The sequence below is a fragment of the Trichosurus vulpecula genome, chromosome 6 (genome assembly GCF_011100635.1).
Source record: "Trichosurus vulpecula isolate mTriVul1 chromosome 6, mTriVul1.pri, whole genome shotgun sequence".
Taxonomy (NCBI): domain Eukaryota; kingdom Metazoa; phylum Chordata; class Mammalia; order Diprotodontia; family Phalangeridae; genus Trichosurus; species Trichosurus vulpecula.
In genome coordinates this window covers 215,861,580-215,883,802 of record NC_050578.1, presented here as the reverse complement: position 1 = coordinate 215,883,802, position 22,223 = coordinate 215,861,580, and the positions used below count along the sequence as shown (strand labels likewise).

The window sequence follows — 22,223 nt, the reverse complement described above, 5'->3', positions numbered from 1 at the left end:
AGGTCCTCCGGGATCTGAACTCCGCTCGGTCCTCGTTGGTCCAGTCAGCTCTCGGGGCACAGCCTCGAGGGTAGGGCCAGTGGCCGGCGGGGAGCCATGGCGGCGGCGGCGGCGCTGCTGAAGAGGGTGGGCCGGGCTCGCGCCCTGAGCCTGGGCGGGCTCCGGAGCCTCGCTGGGCGGCCTCTGCCTTTGGCCGAGGCCGAAGCGCCAGGGACAGCAAAGCCCGAGGAGCCCCAAGTCCGTGGGTGGGCGGCGGCCGCGCTGGGCGCGGGGACGGCGGCGCTGCTGCTGCTGTGGGGCTCGGGGGGCCGCAGGCGCCGGCCGGGCTTGGGCCTCGCGCTCCCCGCTGTCCTGGCCGCCGTCCCCGCGTCCCCGCCCTCCTCCCCGCGGCGGCTCTACAACTTCATCGCGGACGTGGTGGAGAAGACTGCGCCCGCCGTGGTCTACATCGAGATCCTGGGCCGGTAAGTGGGCGGGCTGGGCTGGGGAGGAGGGGCGCTGACCTCTGACCTCCGACCTTTCATCCTACTGCACCCTGTCCCCCTTTCTGGGGGCCCCTTCAGCCGTGGGCACCGAGGGGGCGGGAGCCCCTCCAGCCTTGGAGTTGGTGGGGAGGGGCCACAGGGGGAGGGAGTGGTGGAAAGGGACCGAATGACCTCCCCATCCCTTTCTGACCTTCGCCTCTTATGCAGGCCTGCCCGCTGACCTCCATCTCTGTCCACCCACACCGTGTTCTTCTCTCCCTTCCCCAGACACCCCTTCTCAGGCCGAGAGGTTCCCATCTCCAACGGCTCGGGCTTCATCGTGGCTTCGGACGGCCTCATCGTCACCAATGCCCACGTCGTGGCTGACCGGCGCCGGGTCCGCGTGCGACTGCCCAGTGGGGAGACCTACGAGGCCACCGTCACCGCCGTGGACCCCGTGGCCGACATTGCCACGCTCAGGATCCCAACCAAGGTTGGGGGGGTGGGCATTGGACCGGACAAGTCCTACTCCAGCAGCCCCTCCGCCCCCAGTCGAGCTGCTATACTGACCCACCTCCCCGCAAGCTTCTCTCGCCTCAGCAATTCCTCCCGCTTCCCAGGGCCCCCTTCCCACGCTGCCCCTGGGCCGCTCGGCCGAAGTTCGCCAGGGTGAATTTGTTGTTGCCATGGGAAGTCCTTTCGCCCTTCAGAACACCATCACCTCTGGCATTGTTAGCTCAGCCCAGCGCCGGGCCCGGGACCTCGGCTTGCCTCAGCCCAACGTTGAGTATATCCAGACGGATGCTGCTATTGATGTACGCAGGGGATGGAGATAGGACAGGGGTGTGAAGGTAGATTGGGCCAAGGACGTAATCATGTAGGGGAAGATGGGAAGGCAGACATAGTCATGGTGGTGTGTGTGGGTGGATATGTGAATATAGAGTTGGAAGGAAGAGTTTATATGCTAGTCTCATTCTTAATATCATTCCTCTCTTTTCTTTGTAGTTTGGAAACTCGGGGGGTCCTTTGGTTAATTTGGTAAGTATGCTTTTCATCTTTGTTCCCCCTACGGCCCATTTAGGGTTGGAGAAGGCATTGTGTCTGCATAAGGGTCACTGGTCAGGTTTTGGGGCTGGCTCTGTCTCCCTGCCCATCTGTGTCTCCCCCTTACCCCTGTATCCCTGGCTGAATCATGCTGGGGCTGGGGCTGTGTCCCTGCAGGATGGAGAAGTGATTGGGGTGAACACAATGAAGGTCACAGCTGGGATCTCTTTTGCCATCCCCTCTGACCGCCTGCGGGAGTTTCTGCAGCGAGGGGAGAAGAAGAGTAAGTTGGGAAAAGGGGGCAGTCATGGGATGGTTCCCCCAGCAGTGTTGGGAGTGAAGGAAGAACAGTGCTTGAGTGGAGGGATAATTGGGGGATGCCCGGGTAACCAGAAAAGGAGGACATGACGCTGAACAGGTTGACAGGACTCCTTAGTTTTCTGTCTGTACCAGGTTCCTGGTTTGGGAGCAACGAATTGAAACGTCGTTACATTGGGGTGATGATGCTGACGTTAACACCCAGGTATGACTTTTGGGAGGAATGGGGTAGGAGTGGTGAGAATGACTCCCAGGTTGAAAACCCTCAGTCGCTGATTCTTGTCAGCCAATAGACAGTGGATAAGTTGGTAGCCTCTGCCACGTCTCCCTTTACTTCCATCCTGATCACTTCGTTTCAGGCCTTAGTCCCCTACCTACTGTGTACCAGGGTCATTGTAGTTCCCTCCTAATTCGTTTTCTTGTTTCTAGTTCATTCCTGAATTTATCTAGGCATGATCATATCTAAGCAGTTTGCACAAGTCACCCTGTGCTCCAGCGATTCTAGGGCCTGTGGAATGAAGTACAGTTTTTTTCAGCCTGCTGTTCAGGGCTCTAACTGGCCCCAACTTAACCATTCTTGCTGTATCACTGTTCTCTTAAGACTCTGGCTAGATGAGATTAGTAATTTTTGCACCTTTGGTTACGTTTCTGAATCTAAAATGCACTGTCTTTTTTTCCCTATCCGTTTTCTGAGGCCCAGCTTAAGGCCTACTTTCTCTCCAAAGCCTCGAGTGAATATCGCCATCTTCAGTGATTCCTTCCTTTTCTGAGCTGCCTTCTTTGCTGTTGTCTATGCCTCTCATTTGGGAAAAGACTGACTTAAATTGCCTTTTTACCTCCACAATTTCAGTTAGGGGCCTACGTTGAGAATGTGGTTAGTATATTTGGCTGAAGGAAGGGGTAGTGACTAGGTAAGGCTAACCATGTTTCATGTCCCCATCAGCATCTTGGCTGAGCTGCAACTTCGGGAGCCGAGTTTCCCTGATGTCCAGCATGGTGTCCTCATCCACAAAGTCATCCTGGGCTCCCCTGCACACCGGTGAGGGGACAGGTTGTGTCTCAATGGGTGCAGGGGAGCTATGGGTGCCTGCAGGAGGGAGGGCAGGGCCAAGGTTCCCCTCCTTGATTCTCTCCTCCTTCAGGGCTGGTCTGCGGCCAGGAGACATAATTCTGTCTATTGGGAACCAAGCAGTGAAGTCAGCAGAAGACGTATATGAGGCTGTTCATACGCAGCCCAAGCTGGCCATGCAGGTCCGAAGGGGGTTGGATACACTGACCCTGTTTGTGACTCCGGAGGTCACTGAGTGACCAGGATGGACTGAAGGGCCTAAGTCCTTACATCACCTTGTTTACTCTAAACAGAAGGAGAAAGGAGGATATGATCCCTGCCCTGTCTCCATACCCCCTTTTCCTTGAGGCTGGAATAGCTTGGGAGGGGGACAAGGTAGGGAATGAGCCAGGGGAGGGCAGGCCCTCCCCCCTACACATCCCAAAGAAACAGGAGAAATGTTTTATATAAAATAAAATTAAAATAAAATAAAACTTTAACTAGTGACATGTAGCCAAGAGTGAGGGGAGTGGGCTGGATTCCTCCACAAAACCAAAAGATTCGATGAAGGTATTGACTGTGTCCCCAGGACATCGCTGTGTGTGGTGGGGAGCTGCTTCTTCTTCTCCAACCCAGTTGTGGAAGGATGGGGAATCCTTCCCAGTCCATGCATCAAACTGGCTGAAGCCCAGTCTGGCTTTAGTAGTGCCCTGAGGCTGGGGGGAGGTCCTGGCAGCCTGGTAGCAGATGAACCAGGAGCCTTAGATGATTTGGTTATTGGCCTGGCCGGGGTAGCGTTCAAATCTCCTGTTAGCCTCTTCACTGAAAGCATCGCCTGGAAAGGAAATAGCAGCGGGACTTGGTCAGGCCCTGGCCCCAGTAGAGGACTGAAGTGGAGGGTGGGTGGGAGGGGAAGGAGAAGGTAGACTGGGTTGGGGGGAGGGCTTTGCCACCCTGGTCAGCCCAACCCTGATACCAATGTGGCAGTTGTGCACCCAGATGCGGTGGCCGTCATATTTGCAGTTACATTTCATTGCGTTGTTGGTGAAGTCACTCTCAGCCACTTCGTAGTTGGGGTTAATGACCACCTGATGTGGAGAAGAATTGGGATCTGAGTTCCCTTGGGGTGTCCCCAGCTCTAGAGATCCCAGATGTTCTCTCACTTTGTTCCCCTCACCTGCAGGATATAGTTTCCTGGTTTCACATCTGTGATGTCAATCCACTGGCAGTCAATGTCATGTCGGTAAAGATCCCAGCAGCCCACGGTGATGCCCTGTTCCCCAAAGTTGGCACACTCATATCGCTTGGAGACGTCTGGGGGGATGGGGAGTTCAGAGGATGGAGCAGCCCCAGGAGGCCTCAGCTGCCACAAGTCTCAGGCATAGGCAGGGAGTCTGAGACCCCAAGGTAGGGAAGGTCCTCAGACCTCTGGGGCAGGGTTAGATTCTGGTGGTGAACAGGGGAGCCCTTTCTAGGCCTTGACTCACCCTCTTGACATTCAGTGTCCTCCAGACAGAAACTGGCTTTGTGACCTTCAGCCACCTTGGTTCCATTGGGCGTCAGGATGTCATAGTGAGTAAAGATGTCCATGCTGTGGTAGTGCCTGTGGGGTGGATTTACAGGGGCCTACAGGCCTGCACCTGCCACCACTGTGAAGGCCTTTGAGGCCCTCTCCCGTAGAGCGTGCAGGCCCTCCTCTCCCCCACTGAGTCTCAGCCTTTCCCTCTCTAGCCAAGATCCCTTTCCCTCACCCATGGCATTCATGCCACACCCAGGAGTGTCGCCCAGCCTTGGGCCTGAAGTCAGCTCGGCCAAGGTTATGGATCTGGGAGGAGAAGCGGAGTAATCGCCGGTGGCCATAGGGCCAGTTGGCTGACCGGGCAGAGCGAGCCAGACAGTTCTCCTCTGCTGCGCAGTACAGCATGTGTAGTGGTCGGTCCTCGATGTAAGCAGTCTCCTGCACCAGTGCTGAGTGTAGTATCAAATCTGATGCAGCTGGGAAAGGGGAGGAGGAAGGAGGTCACAGGTTACAGGGGCAGGTGATTTTTGTGAGTTTGAAGAGGAGGGGACATCCCCTCTCTCCCAGTCTGCATAGGGACTGGTTTTTCAATGGAGACTTTCCCCTGGGGCCGCAGGTCCCCATCCCCTGCCTCAAAGAGGGCTCATACTGGGCCAGGGCCCCCCCTCCCCTGACCCACTCCCCCTCACTCTCAGAACAGATGACGCCAGCAGTAAAGCGTGTGCCTGTCCTCTTGCAGGCAACATGGGTGCCATGGTGGGCACATTCTCCTAGGGATAGCTCAGAGCCTGTGCAGCGAACTCCACTCAGTACCACTTCAGTGACATTTCCTGAGTCCCAGTACCATGTCTCCTGGAAATGTGGATGTGTGAACACGTGAGAACCCAGGAAATATGGGGAAGAAAACCTGTATTTTCCCCTTTTCCCTTTATACCTACCTGTAGGCCATGGTTGGCGTAGCCCAGACCAAGTTGCCGACAGGCCACCATGGCTTCCAGTGTTCCCCAGTCATCTCCACAGATAAGGCCCCAGCGGGGGGACCCAGGCCCCCCTACCTGCACCTCCACTCGTCCCTCATAACGGCTGCGGCCTCCACTTAGCCGGATCTGCAGGGAGCACAGGGAAGGCTGAATGGGGGTGTCACAAGCTCTTGAGGGTGGTAGAGATGAAGAATTGTAAGGGATGGTTAGAGAGAATCAGGGCTGGAAGATGGGAAGGGAGAGCATGGGACTGAAAATAAGCCTTTGACCAGGCATCAGAGAACAAAGCTGACCATGGTCTCAACCCCAGTGTAAGGCAGATTGCAGCGGACAGCGGCATCCTGGGCATGGGAACAGTCCTCAGCAGTGATGTTCTTGTAGGGGCAGCTCCAGAGGGAGGCTTCCCGACCTAAGCAGCGCACCTCACTCAGGTGGATGGGGCCCATACCTGGGGTCAGGGGACAGAGGTCAGGGGGCTGTACATGACAAACCCCACTTCCGTAATGCCTGCTCAGTAACTTTTCCCAGTGCCCCACGATACTCCCTCCCTCTTTTCTGTAGGGGTTACTGCTCTCTGCCCTTAGCTCACCCTGTCCCATTCGGGCACCGCTCAGGGCCTCGCGGGCACTCCCAAAGCCCAATTCCCGGCACAGAACACTGGCTGACTGGAGGTCCCATTTGTGGTCACAGACTGTGCCCCACTCACCGCCCTTCAAGACCTCTACCCGGCCCTCACCCGGCCGTGCTCCGCCTTTCAGACGAAGACGGGGCTGAAGAAAGACAGACATAGAGATGGGGAAGAGTATTAACAGGGCTGGGGAGGTAGACATAGTTTGGGACAGGGAATGGAGAGTATCATGTGAATAGCAACCCTAAGGGATTGCTATCCTAGAGGGTCAGGTTTGGAGGAAGGTATTGTCAGGGTCCCACTGGTCCCTTGAGGTGGGGTGGGCTGGGTTGGTCAGGAAGTGGGGTTGGGGGGACCTCCCTCTGCTTGGGTCACACACACCTCTCCCCGAGGTTTCGTCGATGATTGCTTCTTTCTCTGGCCACTAGGTGTGGCATAAAGAGAGCCTGGCACACAGCTCACCACGGCGGGTGCCCCACCTGGGCACCGGGCAGTGTCATTGCCATGATAGAATTCCAGGGGGCAGAGGGAGAGGTGAGCCTCAGTGCCCAGACATGCCACTCCATGCAGGCCAAATGAGTGATGTTGGCGTTGGGCCAGCAGCCTGGGGACAGGGGAAGGAGGAGGATGGGTCCCCAAACTCCAGCCTCCTCATCCTCAACCTTCCTCCCCATCTCCCTGGTCACATTCCCCTCTCCCAACATTTTCTACAACCTCCCATGCTTCCTCCAAGAGAGAGAAAAAACAGAGTCTCAGGAGATGCAAGAGACAATGGATGTTTCAAAAAAGGGAGGGATTTGGGGTAAGGAGATGGAGGGAGCCTTCTGGACAGAGGGAGGAAAGATAGCTCATTGTGACCTTGACCCTACCTCCATCAGCCCCCCTGCTGCTGGCTCAGACTATGACGAAGGCCGATGAGCAGAAAGTGCCCAGGGCTGGGACCAAGGGGCCCAACGTGGCTGGGGTGGCCAGGAGGTAATGCATGCCTCGGCTTAAACAGGAGGCCCAGTCAACCCGAGTGTAGACATGAATGCACCTGCATGCACGCTGGGGCAGAAATAAGCGACTGGAGAAGCAGAAAGTGGTGGCACAGTAGAAAGAGTATAGGGTTTGAAATCAAGAAAGACCTGAGTGTGAATCCTGCCTTTGACAATAGTCGTGTGACCAGGAACAAGCTACCTAGAACCTCTCTGATCCTGTTTCCTACGACTTCTCTTACAGAATCAAGTGAAATAACAAATGCAAAATACATTTAAGCCATAAAGTACAATATAAATGTCAGCTGTTAAAAGCAGCACCTATGGTACAGGGAAAGAGAGCTGGGCCTGGGAATCAGGAGAAACTTGGATTCAAATTCTGCCACTTTGTTGCGAGTTGGAGCCAGGGACTTAACCTCTCTCGGCTTGTTTCCTTATTTGTTAAAGAGGGTGATAATTATACCCATGATACTTACCTCCCAGGGTTGTTGAAAGGATCTAATGATATCGTAAAGCATTTTGCATACCTTAAGGCATTACATAAAGGTCAGTGAGTGTTATGTTGGTTTTTGTTAAGAAATGTTCTAGGTTGTGGTGGGCGGAGGATAGGAGCTAGAGAGGCATACCAGGGCAGAATGAGAAAGACAGGCCGGGACAGCTAGACTTGGGAAGGATTGGGATGAGTCAAAATTGGAGAGATCGTCTAGGCATCAGATAGGTGCAGCATGGAGAGACCTTGAGAAGGTGGGAGGAGAGGGAGGGTGATGGGAGGTGCCTGGACTGGTGAGATGCAATGGAGTCTCTGGAGGGGCCACTCCATGCATCTCAAATAAAAACAGTAAGAGAGAAAGATCCCATAAAATGGCCGAGCAGGCCAATGGGATGGAGCAGGTGTTGGTCGAGAGAAGCCAGGGACAGCTTTGTTCATTTGAAGCCCGAAAACACCAAAGGGTTGTTGTGAAGACAAGAGAAATGTGTCTGCCTTGTGGAACAACAGACCCCAGCACCACAAAGGAAGGAGCCAGGCAGGACCTGAGGCTAAGATGGCAGGATCATGCATGGGAAAACCAGGAAAAACTTCCTCCGTCTGGTAGTTACTGAATATTAGCTAGGACAGGGGTAGGGCCCCCAGAAAACACTGCCTATGAAGATGGATGTGAGTGTAAATGTAGGCATGGGCAAAATGTGTGTGTGTAAACACCTCATACAAGAAGCCCAGAATAAAGTGTGCCAAGACCCTGAAGGACCGGGCAATGTCAAGGGTCATAGAAGTGGAAATGGTCTTGCCCCAGAGTAGAGAGAGAAGTCCTTTGAGGAGGTCCAGAATGGGGTCCATGGAGGGCAATACAGACTCCAAAAAGAAACCCCAAAAGCAGAGCTTCAAGAGGCAGTCCCAGGTTCTTCAAACCATGAAAGTGAGAGGCTGATGAGAGATGCCCAGAGGATCATTTTGTGTGATCCCTGGCCCAAGATGTGGTAACAGGGAGATGGGAAAAGAAGAGAGGAACAATTCTCCCCTTGGGCTTCACTGGCCAAGCAGAGATTCCCCCACCCAGATTGTCTTCTAAAGACACTGGGCTGGAGGTGTTTATTCCAGGGGGCAGATGGGGCAGAGTGCAGGGTGTGGCACAGAGGGATGCACTCTGGGCTGGCATTCAGACCCATCAAGTCTCCTCTCTGATGCGGCCTCTTAAGATCTCAGGCACACTGCTTCCTTGCTCTGAGGCTCAGTTTTCTCCTCTGTAAGATGGGGATCACCATCTTTGTTATACTAGTTTCTACTCAGAATTGTGGCAAGAGTCACTGAGATAACATGAATGATGTTTGGTGTGTACATGGGAATGGGACTGTTATTCTTGGGCCTAAGAAGATAGGTGTTTTTCCCCGAGTTCTGGAGTAACTTGAAGGGGAAAGGACTGAGTCATACAGCCTGTTGTTATGAATGCCACTGTACTAGAAAGCTAAGTGACTGCCACTTTGGCATCCTGAATTTTACCTCCATAACAGGCAAGCTGAAGGAATATATAATAAAGGATGAGATCACTGGTCACTTAGGCAAACATCACCTGGGTGGGTAGGTGGGGTCCAAATGAAGTAGCATCCGAACTGGACTCATCAGATACCCTAGTCCCGAACGCCTTCCCTCTTTCCCTTGGTTCCCAACCAGTCAGGTCCCTATGGTCCCCTGCTTAGACTAGTGGGCTCTCAGACCCTATGTCTCCTTTTTACCATCCACTTCTTTATTTACCTCTTTTTGGGCCCCTGGCCTGCACGGGGTTTGTGTTTGGCTTTAAGCTTGGTGACTGGCCTGGAAAAAGGAGACAGGCATGGAGGGAGGCAGAGGATAAGTGAAAATGGGTCAGGAAGGGGCAGGGGCCATTAGACTCCTTGTCTTTTCTGTTCCCCAGAAAGAGACAGGCAGGGCAAGGGGAGGGATGAGGAAGGAAAGGAAGGATGGGGAGATGCAGAGTCAGGTGGTTGGGGCACACTGTCCACACTGACCCCTCCATGGCCACATTGAGCAGGGCTCCAGGGGCCCATGCTGCGCCACTGGAGACACCTGATCAGAGCAGGGAAGAGGAGGGAGGCAAGAAAAGTTGGTCAAATTTAGTCAGAGCCATGGGAAAGAAGTGAAGGGAAAGGGACAAAGAGGGGAAGTTGGAGGGGAGCGAGTGTGAATCGAGGCTGGGGGAGCTGGAGCTGAGGGCTTAAGCCCAGGGAAGCAGAAGGGAGCGCTTCTTCCACTTGTCCCCATGTTTGACCCTGCTTGGCCACACCCCGATTCACTACCCTGGGATCTGGAAAGGACAGTGTCCTTCCAGTTCCTGGAGCCACAGGGAGGATAAGGAAGCCCCTGGATTCAGCCAGAGGTCAACCTCCTCCTACCCTGTTACCTGCTACGAGACCCACGGCGTCGGGCAGAGGCCTTGGCTGCCCGTTTCCTCAAACGTCTGTGAGGACAAGAGAACACCGGAGTAAGGACAAGCCTGGGGCTTGGAACCAGGCTAGAGGGCCGTTGAGGTCAGGAACAAGAGACATTTTCCCCAAATGGCTTAGAAGGACCTCTCATCTCCTGCCCCACTGTCCTTGGTTAACAGAAGCTAAACGATTATTTTCCTTTCCAACCCCGCAACCAGTTAAGTTATTAGAGACAGACTCTTGTAGTTCAACGTTGGATCTGAATGCTTGGGATCAATGGGAAGGGAAGGAGACGGTTGTATGTGAGGATACGTATGATGACTCAGGACAGGATCACTGCCTTAGGATGACAGGGACTGGAAGGCAGAATGGGAACCAAGAATCTTAAGTCAGCCAAAAGCAGACCTATAGAGGATAGAGGATAGGTGGGTAGTGTCTGGACCAAGAATCTCATAACCACTCAGGCCATGACCATGGTGGAAATGGGGTGGGGTGTCAAGCCCAGGAATTCAGAGGTTGGCCAAGGATGGAACCACATGACTTGGACTACAGCCAGGCTGATGGAGCTGGGAAGCCCAAACCTGGTCAGGCCTGCCTAAGCAGATCTGCTAATCCAGCTGACCTCTTTTCTTGGCCTGCAGCCAGTCCCTAGACTCATTGCCAAGAATGGAAACCAAAAGCGTAGAGCTGTCTTGAGGCTGAGGCCAGGCAGAGCCAGAACACTCGAAGGGTTGGAAGTAGTAACAGGCAAGGCCCTAAATAGTCCAACTGCCCCTTCCCTAGCCCCAGCTTGGATCAGCTCCCAATGAGTGAGGGAGGTCTAAGAGCATGCTTCCTTTTTTTACTGGCCTAAGCTCAATATGTCTTAAACTGAACTCTTCATCTTCTCCTGACCCCCAACTTGCCCCACCTCCCAGTTTCCTTCTCCATGAAGCGGCACTGCCATCTTCCACTTCAGAATTCTGATTGCTCTCTGGCTCCCTCACCTCAAGCCCCAGTCACCATGGGTGGTCCCTCTACATCTTCTGAACCCATTCCATCTCACCTGGACTATTGTAACAGACTCCTTACTGGTCTAACACCAGCTTCTCTTTCACAAACCACCTGGATAATGCACAGATCTGACCCACCTTCAGTAACTGCCAATAGAAACTCCTTGGGCTGGCATTTAAGGCCCTCTGCCATCTCGTCCTTGCCTAACTTTCTAGCTGTATCCCATTACTCTCATGTACTTTCCATGCCAGTCACACTGGGCAAATCACTGTCCCCTGTGCATGGCAAGCCATGCCCCTACTCTGTTTTTGCACAGACATCCACTCCTCTGCCTGGAATCCCCTCTTCATTTCTGCCTTTTGGCATCTCTAGCCTCCTTGGAGAGGCAACATGGGTGCTTCCTCCTACAGGACACAACCTGATTTCTCCTGGCTGCTGGTACATTGGGTCTCAATGCTCTTCCCCTCTTGAAATTGCTCAGTGTTACATTATGTACACTTTGTATCTACTTATTTGTATGCATATATCCCACCTAGTAGAATGGAAACTTTGTGAGGGCAAGAACTGCCTTTGTCTGTATATCCCCACCACCTAGTACTTAATCATTTGTTGAACTGATTTGAGTAGAATTCACGAATTCGAACTCCCATCCATACTGGGCTATTTGCTGTTCCCAGCACTTGTCCTACTTGTCTGTTTCTGTAACAATGTTCCCCTGTCCCCCACCCCTACCATGCATGGAATAAATTCAGCACCCAAATCTCTGCCTACTGAAGTCCATTCCTTCACCCGAAGTAGATCCAGGGCTACCACCTCCTCTGTGAAATTTTCTGTGATCTCCTAGCTGAAAGTGATCTCTTCAGTCACTCTGGCTTCTCTTATTCACTTGGCCTACTGTGACTTGTAAAACCCTCTGTATTAGACTATAAGCTCCTTGAAGGCAGGGACTGTATTATTTTTAATCTTGGCCCTGTCCATAGTAAGTACATAGTAAGTAAGGCTGGGGTTTAGTACTAAGTTTTAGCGACCTCCATTCATCAACCACTAAGCTTCAGTGGCTCCCTTTCATTAACTAGCCTCATGGACTTAGAACAAGACTCCTTTAGGCCAATTCACCTTTGGTGACTGTTCCTTCCCTGGACCTTCTGCACATAGGAAAGAGCAGAGGGCACAGCTGCACCAGGGTTTTGGGGGGAACCATTTGTGGTGACCCTTAGTTCCTTTCCCTAGGTCACCACAAAGAGCAGGGACCCCTTGCTCCCTATCCTATAAGCATGCTTTGGGATGTTTCCTCCTGGATACATTACCATAAAATTGCTTAGAATGCACACAGTCCAGGGAGAGGTGCTGGGCAGAGGTCCCTGCTTCCTTCCTTCCTGAAGAATTGCTGTGGCCTTCAATGGGGCCTAGTAACTTTGGTGCCAGTGTGAATACTGTTACTACCTATGTGACCTAAAGGAAGATCCATTTCCCTCTCCTGGCCTTAGTTTCCTCAACAATAAAATCAGAGGGCTGGATGATCGGATGTTTCTGAGGTTCCTTCAGCTCTAAATGTGTGATTACTTTGAGGATCTCAGAGCTGGAAGTAGCCTCAGAAATCATCTTATCCAACTTAACACTCCATCAGGAATTCCCTCTACAGCACCCTCAGGTGTGAGGATCAGCCCCTCCTTACTTCCCCCCCTTCCCTATAGCCCATTGTAGACACTTTCTGAGTGTTAGAAACTTTTCCTTTATACCGAACTCACATCTGCCTTTTGGGCACACCCATTATTATAGACGTGAAATAAAACAAGTCCAGCTTTGAACGCTGTGAGTACTTTCTTCTCCAATGACATATTTCTTTATCGCTCTTCATTTCCAGTTTTTATGGCACTATATCTTCTTCTGTATTATTAAATCTTTCCTGTAGTCCAATAGCAATTTAGGTCTTTTTAGATTTCAGTCTTAGTCCTGTCATTAGATTATCTATGTGACTTTGGAAGAGGTCCTTCCATCTGTCTGGGCCTTGGTTTCCCTCGGTTGAATGAAAGGCTGGATTCCATGGTCTCATATACTGCAGAACTTAACATCTCATTGTTTCATGTGTGTTTTTGCCTCTTTCACTACCCTTAGAATCATAAATTTAGAGATGGAAGGAACTTTCTAGGTTATCTAGTTGAATTCCCTTACATTTTACAGGTGAGGAAACTGAGGAAAGGACTTGCCTGTCATCTGGATAGTAAGTGGCAGAGCTAGGCTTTGAACCCAGGTGTTCTGCCTTCAAATCCAACATTCTTCACACTGTGCTATGTTGCCTGGTAGAAGATTTTGGAGGGCAAAGATTTCAACTTCTCTGGTATCTTCTACAGTTCCAAGCTCAGCATGTATGAATCCTTGTCGAATCAAGGACCCTCCAGGATCTTGTGAGCTAAGTCTCTGAGACCCTAAAGAAACATCCCCTGATGATGGACACAAACCATAGGCAAATTTCTGAGCTGTTCCAAACCTTTTTCACATCTTTGCTCATCCTATACTCTTCATGCATTCTGAAATCCTGCCGAAATCCTACAGATCTCTCCAGGCCCAGGCCAAATTCAATTCAATCCGACAAGGATTTATGAAGGGTCTCCTAAATAACGCATTAGGACAGCTAGGTAGCACAGTGGATAGAGTGCCAGGGCCTGGAGTCAGAAAGACTCCTCTTCCTGAGGTCAAATCTGGCCTCAGATACTTCCTAGCTGCGTGATCTTGGGCAAGTCACTTAACCCTGTTGGCCTCAGTTTCCTCATCTGTAAAATAAGTTGGAGAAGGAAATGGCAAACCAAATAGGGTCGTGAAGAGTCGGACAGGACAGAAAAATGATGTATTAAGTACAGTGGAAACAGCCTGGATCTAACCAGAGGTGTCACCCAGGGCTCTCTGTCCTGGGCCTTCTTCTCCTTTTCCTCTATATTATTTCACCTGGTGACCTCAGCAGCTCCCTTGGATTCAATTATTATCTTGCTTCAACTATTATCTCTACTATCTCTATGTAGATGATTCTCAGATCTATTTATCTAGCCTTAACCCCTCTCCCAATCTCCAGTCTTGCATCTCTAGCTGTCTATTCAAATTCTTGAATTGCATGTCCCATAGGCATGTCCAAAACCGAGTCCACTACCTTTCTTCTAAAAGCTCCCTTCTTCCTAACTTCTCCATTTCTTTCAAGGGTGTCACCATCCTCCCAGTCACCCAGTTTGTGAGTCTAGACGTCATCCTCGACTCCTCTTTCTCATCCACGCCACCCCCCCCATATACAAGCATTTGCCAAGTTGCCTGGCTACCCCTGGAACATCTCTCCTCCACTCCCTTCTTCCCTCTGACACTGCCCCAACTCTGGTACAAGTCCTCAAAGCCTAATGCTTGGACGATTACAACAGCCTTCTGGTTCCTTCCCCTGCCTACAATTTACTCTCTATTTGGCTGCCAGATTGATCTTCCTAAAGCACAGGTCTGACCATGTCAACCTGACCTTTCCCTTCCCCTTCTATAAATCCGACTGCTTTCCAATTACTTCTAGGATCAAAAAGAAAATCCTTTGTTTGGCTTCTAGTGTTTCCCATAACCTGGCCCCTTCCTAACTTTCTAATCTTCTTACACCTTATTCTCCTGCGAGGACTCTGTGAGCCAATGATGTTGGCCTCCTTCCTGTTCTGCAAACACACTCCAGCTCCTGACTCCAGGCATTTTCACTGGTTGTTTCCAAAGCCTGGAACCTTCCCCCCCGCCCCCCATCTTCTCCTCCTGGTTTTCCTGGCTTCTTTCTAGTAAAGTCCCACTCGGCAAGAAGTCTTTTCAGTTTTCCTTAACCTTGTGCCTTGTCCCTGAGATTATCACTATTCCATCCTGTCTTTATCTTGTTTACACATAGTTGTTGTCTCCCCTGTGAGACTATGAACCCTTTGAGATCAGTGAATGGGGCATCTGGGTGGTAAGGTGGGTAGAGTACTGGCCCTGGAGTCAGGAGGACCTGAGTTCAAAGGTAACCTTGGACACTTGAGTTACTGGCTGTGTGACCCTCGGCAAGTCACTTAACCCCTTTGCCTTTCACACAGAGAGGGGGAGGGAGAGAGAGAGAAAGAGAGAGAGAGAGATCTTTAGTGCTCAGGGCAGTGTCTGCACTTAATAGGTGCTTTTTGACAGGACTTGGTTCTGGAAGCTGAGGAAATGGGTTCAAATTCTGACTCTGACACTGGATTTTGGGCATAAGGTTTCTTCTAGCTCTAAATCTATGAAACGGTATTCAACAAACACTGTGCAAAGCCCTAGGGAGAACTGACAAATAGTCCCTGCCCATCAAAGGGAGTGATTACATTCCACAGTGAACAAATGTCGCTTCTTCCGGGCAGCCTTTCCTGATCTCGCGCCCTTCCGCTCTTCTTTGAGAGCCCCAGAAAAGAAACCAGGGGCAAAGCAGTCAGAAGAATCTGCCTAGCGCTTGATGAAGTCAGCACATTAAGGCGTGGAAAGGCCCAGACCAACCCCAGGAGGGAGCCCCGCCCCCAACACAATAAAACCCCGCCTACTCAGCAGGCCCGCCCCTCCCGGGCAAGCTTCTCCTTGCAGACCCCACCCCACCCAGACCACCAATTCGGGTCCCATCCCCCACCACAGTCCTCGGTCCTTCGGGCATCTTTGTCCCCTCAGATCCCAGTCCTGTCTCATAACTCAGACCCCTTCCTAGCTGGACTGTATCACAGTCAAGACCTCACAATCTTTACCCCTTTACTCTTATCATACCCCAAACCCTTCAGATTCAGAGCTCTTGGCACCTGGCAGTACAGACCCACCTCGTCATACTCCCTCTTCACCCCCACCCCCCAACTTTGGGCCTCTGCCCCGCCCCCGCCCCTTACACCTCAAAACTCAGAATTCCTCATTCCTCAAACCCCAGATCCTCTCACACCGCAAACCCTGTTCATTCAGACCTTGAACTTCATGCCGAGGTGACTTGGCTTTGACCTGCCTTGACTTTCACACCTATCAAACCCCAGACAATCTCCTAACCTTGACCCCTTCAGACTCTTAAATTCTGATCTGGACACATCTCAGACCTTACCTCACATCTCTCTCACGCCTCAGATGCCCTTTCCCCCATCCCTGGACCCGCCCTGGCTCTCTTACCTGTAGAAGGCAGTATTCACCCTCCGCTCGCTGGGGAAGCCCAGCATGCCACAGATCACTCGGCTGTTATGGGCGCTCCATCCGCGGTCACACACCTGGGCCCACCCCCCAGGGAGCCGGACCTCCACCAGCCCCTCCGTAACGGGCAGGGGCCGCCGGCCCCCACCCACAGCTGACTTCAGACGAACCTCTTCCACCTGCAGATGCTGCTCCTCCACCTGGGGATGGGATGGGACAGGTCTGGGTCAGCCCTTAATAACACAAGCACATCTTGGGCGAGGATCCACAGGGAAACTGCTCACTCCCATCCTCTTATTTACCCGAGGACCTTAGGATTGAGAATTGGAAGGGACCTTGGAGATCATCTTCTAACTGCTCCATTTTACAGATGAGAAACTGAGGTCTCCAGCTGGGCTGGGATTTATTTAAAATTGTATAACTCTCCTGCTCCATACTCCCCCTTGAGGAATACTTTCTCACATAATAGCTAAAATTTCTATAGAAAATCTAACTCCCTCCTGAAGAAAACATAAAGTAAAAAAAAAAGTCTAAACAAGAAAGTATGAAGATTATTAATCCTGGGGCACCTAGGTGGCACAGTGAGTAGAGTACCGGCCCTGGAGCCAGAAGGACCTGAGCTCACTTGACACACTTACTAACTGTGTGATCTTGGGCAAGTCACTTAACCCCAATGGCCCTGCCTTCCTTCTCCCTTGCAAATAAAAAACAGATTATGAATCCAATTTTACAGATGAGATGACTGTGGCCCAGAAAAGGAGCAGCGTCAGATGATTGGAACTGGAGCTGGAAGAGATCTTGTGTGTGGGGGGGAACTGAGACTCAGAGAGGTTAAATGACTTGTTATATACAAAGGAAGTGGCAGAGCCCAGATTTGAAACTGGCCTTTGGACTCCCAAACCTGATCTTTCTACTAAACCAGACTGCCTTTCCTATAATATCATATATTAAATGCCCTAGCTAGGTGGTGCAGTGGAGACAGTGCCAGCCCTGGAGTCAGGAAGACTCATCTTCCTCAGCTGTGTGACCCTAGGCAAGTCACTTAACCTTGTTTGCCTCAGTTTCCTCATCTGTAAAATGAGCTGGAGAAGGAAATGGCAAACCACTCCAATATTTTTGCTAAGAAAATCTCAAATGGGGTCATGAAGAGTTGGACCCAACTGAAAATGACTGAGCATCTGCCCCGTGATCCCCATATCTTCCCCAGCCCCCAAATCCCAGTATGCCTGCCTGTGTATGTATATGATAATAATTGCCAGCACGTATATAGCACTTTACGGTTTGCAAAGTGTTTTACTTGTTAAATATCATCTCGTTTTGGATCTTTGTAAAAATAAAGTTAAATTGAATTTAAAAAAAAAACAAATATTATCTCATGTTATCCTCACCAAAACCGTGGAAGGTAGGCACTATTATTATCACCACTTTACAGATGAGGAATGTGAGACAAGACAGAAGTTTAGTGACTTGCTAGGGTCACATGGCTAGTAAATGTCAGAGGCAGGATTTGAATTCAAGGTTCTCTGACCCAAGGTTCCACCCTCTCCAGATGGTACCCCCTAGCTGCCACATGTATAGGTGTTTGTACAGAACCTAAGTCTTTGCCCATATACCCACCAACCTCTATGATGTTGGAATCGGAGAAGCCGGGAAGGCGCTGGTCCTTGCATATCACACCAGCATCCTCATCGTGGGTGCAGTCACTGTTGCCCCAGCCCCGAGAGGCACACTCGGTGATGCTCCGCTCCGTCCCTCTGCAGTTCAGGTTGTCCAGCCAGATTCGGCCTTGGGGAGTGGGACAGAAGGAACTGAGAGGGAGCACGTAGGTAGTGATGAAGGTGGGGATGGGGACATTGGCAGGGCATGGAAGAGCTGGGGGTCTCAGAGGTCTTCTAGTCTACCCCCACACCCATCTCCCTAGGTGAGGAAAGATATGCTCAGGGATGGGAAGACAAGAGGGCCTTGGCAGACAGGGGGCTGCATCCTTGGCCACTGATGACTTCTTTAATGAACTGAATATTCTCCTTCTGGTTCACCTGGCCCAAGTGGGTGAGGGAAGGGGAAGAAGGAGTATGAAAGGCATTGGGAACCTGTGGTGATTTGGGCCCGGGGAATACAGAAGGGCCTTGGTGGAGCAGGTTCATTTTGAAACTCTGGGGAGTGAGCAGCAATCACACCAAATCATAGAATTTTAAACTTGATGGGGGATTAGAAACCACTGAGTCCAATTATTTTGTTTTCTCGGGGCTCAGACAGAGGAAATGACTTTCTCAAAGACACACAATGATCTAGGGGAAGAGCCAGAATGAGGACTCTCATCTGACCTGTTCCAAAGCTCTTTTTTAACAAGCAGGATGACAAACTTCCCAGGGCACTGGTCACCCTCTCAGACCAATTCTCCCTCCCAATCAGTCCCCCTTGTGTAACATCTGGGCCTCCCTTAACATGCTCTTTTTCCAGGCTAGAGTTAAAAATGGAAGGATCTCATAGTTGGGAGGGACCTTAGAAGTCCAAACTCCCTCTCAGCACAGGAATCCTGAGTCCCAGGAGATTGTGCTTTGCCCATAAGAGGTAGAATCAGACTCCAGAACCAATGCTCTCTAGCCTGGGTAACAAGTTGCTTAAATTTCCAGTTACTCTTTATTATGTATGTTTGTTTTTCCCTCTGGATGTGCTTATCAATATCCTTAAATGTGGCGCCCGGAACTGGACACAATATACCAGGGAAGGTCAGACCAGAGCAGAGGACAAGGCTACTAATATCTTCTTCCTCGTTCTGGGCTCTCAGGCTCTACTGATGCTACCTTCAGTCACTTTGCCTTTTTTGCTTGACATATAGAGCTTATATGCAGTCCACTAAATCCCCCAGATCCTTAATTTAAGAATAGTTTATCTGTTCATGCCTCCTGGGGAAGTGCAGTTGATTTTTTGAACCCAAGCCCAACTTTACATTTATATTTATTACATTTCATCATATTAGATTTGGCCCAATCATGTATTTTTTAGATTTGGAATTTGTCGATATATTAATTCTTTGCTTCTCTTCCTCCCACTGCCCCCCCCCTCACTCCCACCTCCAACAGCTCTGATTTGGTATCATCTGCAGACTACATCTTTTTTCCTGAGCCTTCAGCCTCAGCTGTACTTGGTGTTGTTTCCCTGTTCTGTGGCCTTCCTTAGGGCTTGTTCTCACCTGTGCCTGCACCATATTTGGCACTGTGGGCCCATCCTGTGGCTTCCGTAAAGCCCAGCTCCCGGCACAGAACATGAGCTGCTTGCAGCGTGAAGTCATCGTCACAGATGGTACCCCACTCGCCGGCCCGCTGTATTTCCACACGGCCCTCATAGTGCTTCCTAGGGAAACCAGCTAGGCGGAAACGAAGCTTGCTACCAGTGCTCGATTCGGGGCTTGGAGATGGAGAGGGCGCTCCCAGGCACCAGGCACATAGCATGCACAGAAGCAGCCCCCAAAGGCCCCACTGCTGGCCCCCGGCGAGCTGTGTGTCAGACATGGTCTAAGAGAAACAGAAACCCAGACTTTAATGATAGTGAGATGGTGACAATAAGGTAGAGACAGAGACCTGGACTAAGAGAATGAGAGACAAAAACACCTTTGATGACACATAGAGACATAAAGAAATTCACAGAGTAAGGCAGGGAGACACAGTGAGGGAAGGAGGGAAGGAGATACCCTGTGAACTCAACAGATGAAGAATGATAGACATTAATTAGGAGATACAGTGTAAAAGTGATAGAAGAACGGTAAACAGAAGTCAATGAGATAGGTTTCTCTTGGATCTTGATTGAGGAGGAGGAATAGTGGTTAAGAGAGACTCAAATAGCAGCCCTTTATCCTCAGAGCTGGGAAGTAACGCAACCTCATCAGAACATGTGCAGGAGAGGCTCAGAGAAACAGGCAAGCACACAAGTCATAATATGTTACACATACACACACACACACACAGTCCCAGAGAGGCACACATAATAGTTTTAGCTGCATGGATCACATGCAGCTGCCCACATCAGAAGTCATGAGGAGGCCTCTATGTTGATAGTGACACAAGAAACAATGTCCCAGGTAGTGCCACTTTGACAGAGTCACACATGGAGGTCCCTTAGTTACCTGTCCCAGGGGAGCATGGGGACCCAGTGGGACCAGAGTTGAGTGGATGGGGCGGGGCAGTGGGAGCCACTGGGAAGGAGGGAGGGAAGGAGAAGGAGGGAGTGTGAAGGTCCAAGCCGTTACTGAGGCAACAGACACTAGGCCAGAGAGACAGGCCCAATCCCTGGGGGGATGGGATAGGAACAGCTGACTTTGGGGTTTGGCTTCTCCATCCCCTGCAGAGGAGTCTTTGGTGGGAGCAAACTGGACCCTGCCCTGCCCTCCCTGCTTCAGTTCTAACCTTCTCCTCTCCCTCCTCTCCCTTTCCTCCAGTCCTTTATGGAAACTTTGACTTTTCTGGGCCAGACTCCCAGCAAAGACTCCTGTCCTCTTTTCCCCTTTCCATTCTGCTGGCCTCCTACCCTGTCTGACCCTCAGATGCTGTCCTCATCCCCTGCGGTGGCTGCCACATTCTCTGCCCCCTGCCAGGCTGGACCCCTTTCACCTTTCTGTTTCCCCCACTTCATGGAACTGGGGACTGGCCAGTGACAGAAAGCATACAACAGCTTCAGATATCGGCTATCTTCACCCCCATAAGCCCCCTATACCCTGCATTCACCCCCACCTTTCCTGTCTCCAGCACCCTCGTGTTTGTTTCTACATCCTCATTACCTGGGTCCCCCATTTCCCACACCCTCCTATACCCCCTATCACTGTTACCCACACACTGCTAGCTTCCCAACACCCAACTCTTTTCACTCCCATCTTCCCCCGCTGCCCCCCCCCATCCTCCAGTGCTCCCACTTCTTTCTCAGTGACCGTCATCCATTCTCCCGCCCTCCTAGCCCCCCTCATTCCTCATTTTCCTGCTTGTCCGTTTTGTTCCCCTCTCCCCAAGCGCCCCTACCTCTGGGCTGGAAGTTGCCTCCGAAGGAATGGGATGGGGAACGCTAGTCCTGGCCTCAGAGCCTAATCCAGGGACTTCCAAGAAAGTGCCGGGCCCTGGGAGACTGGACGCCCCTCCCTCAATCCCTCCCACCGTTCCACTCAGTCTGTCCCTCCCCCTCCCTGGCCAGCCAGGCCCCAGCCTCGCCTCCTCCCCTCCGCCGCTGGACGCTCAGCTCAATGAGGCTTTCTTCCCTGGCTGGCTGAGGCTGGAGGACACACGGGGGCCCATGTTGGGCGAAGCCCCTGGCTTGGGACTTGGAGAAGCCTTCTGTTCATTTCTCGAACTTCATCACTTTGCCATCCCCCAAGGTCCCTGCCTTCTTCCATCATTCACCCATTGAGGTTTCGGTAAAGAGTGTAGTCTCCCACAGACGCTGAACACCGTGCGTGCGTGCGTGCGCGTGTGTGTTCAGGTGAACAAGCATTTACAAGCACTTAACAGTTTTATGTGTGTGTATTCCGGTGAACATGCATTTATAAGCACTGAACAGTTTTGTGCGAGTGTGTGTATGTGTGTGTTCTGGCGAACAAGCGTTTATAAGCACTGAGCAGTTTTATGTGTGTGTATTCAGGTAAACAAGCATTTATAAGCACTGAACAGTTTTGTGTGTGTGTGTGTTCAGGTGAACAAGCATTCATAAGCACCTACTACGTGCTGCGCAATGTGCCTCCGAGCACCTGAGGCTTGTTTGAGCCTGTGGATGTTGCCACATGTCTGGGTCTAACGTGTAGGTAATAGAGGGGAAGCTGTCAGAGGACGGGATTTTTCATCTTTGTCTTGGGCCTGGAGCATTCAGATGCCGACTTGGACGGGGAACTTGCCCGGAGGGAGCATCTATTTAAGTTCCTTCCTGCCACTTCTGGTCCCCGGCAGAGCTTGAACCCTTCGGGACACCTGCGGTGCAGAAGCGAGGGTGGCCGGGGCCTTGCACCCAGTAGGTACTGAAGGTTTGCGTGCTCGTTTTGCGGGGGCTAAGCGGGAAGAGGAGACTGAGTGTGTGTTGAGTGTGAACGTGAGTGCGTGTTTGGGGGGGAGGGTGGGTTTCCTGACCCTCCCACTTCTTTCCATTCCGGGCGTCGGAGCCGGCCGCAGGAATGCTGGCCGCCGGGGCGGCTCCAG

At 51.6% G+C, this 22,223-nt stretch overlaps 2 protein-coding genes across 2 annotated transcripts; one reads left to right on the top strand and one right to left on the bottom strand.

Moving 5' to 3' along the window:
* The first annotated feature begins 65 nt into the window (after positions 1-65).
* HTRA2 (HtrA serine peptidase 2) lies at positions 66-3,351 on the top strand. Its single transcript, XM_036762887.1, has 8 exons — positions 66-464; positions 753-957; positions 1,085-1,279; positions 1,470-1,502; positions 1,686-1,791; positions 1,962-2,031; positions 2,770-2,865; positions 2,969-3,351. The coding sequence occupies exons 1-8, from the start codon at positions 97-99 to the stop codon at positions 3,132-3,134; spliced, it is 1,239 nt and encodes a 412-aa protein (XP_036618782.1). The 5' UTR covers positions 66-96; the 3' UTR covers positions 3,135-3,351.
* Positions 3,348-21,119, bottom strand: LOXL3 (lysyl oxidase like 3). The gene is given in 16 exon segments (XM_036762879.1): positions 3,348-3,709; positions 3,851-3,962; positions 4,052-4,188; positions 4,362-4,477; positions 4,626-4,869; positions 5,083-5,245; positions 5,332-5,499; positions 5,667-5,821; positions 5,963-6,143; positions 6,383-6,605; positions 9,227-9,286; positions 9,855-9,929; positions 16,036-16,253; positions 17,675-17,838; positions 19,247-19,568; positions 21,063-21,119. Coding segments are annotated over 15 exon segments (2,409 nt in total). The 5' UTR covers positions 19,566-19,568; positions 21,063-21,119; the 3' UTR covers positions 3,348-3,635.
* Between the last annotated feature and the right edge of the window lie 1,104 nt (positions 21,120-22,223).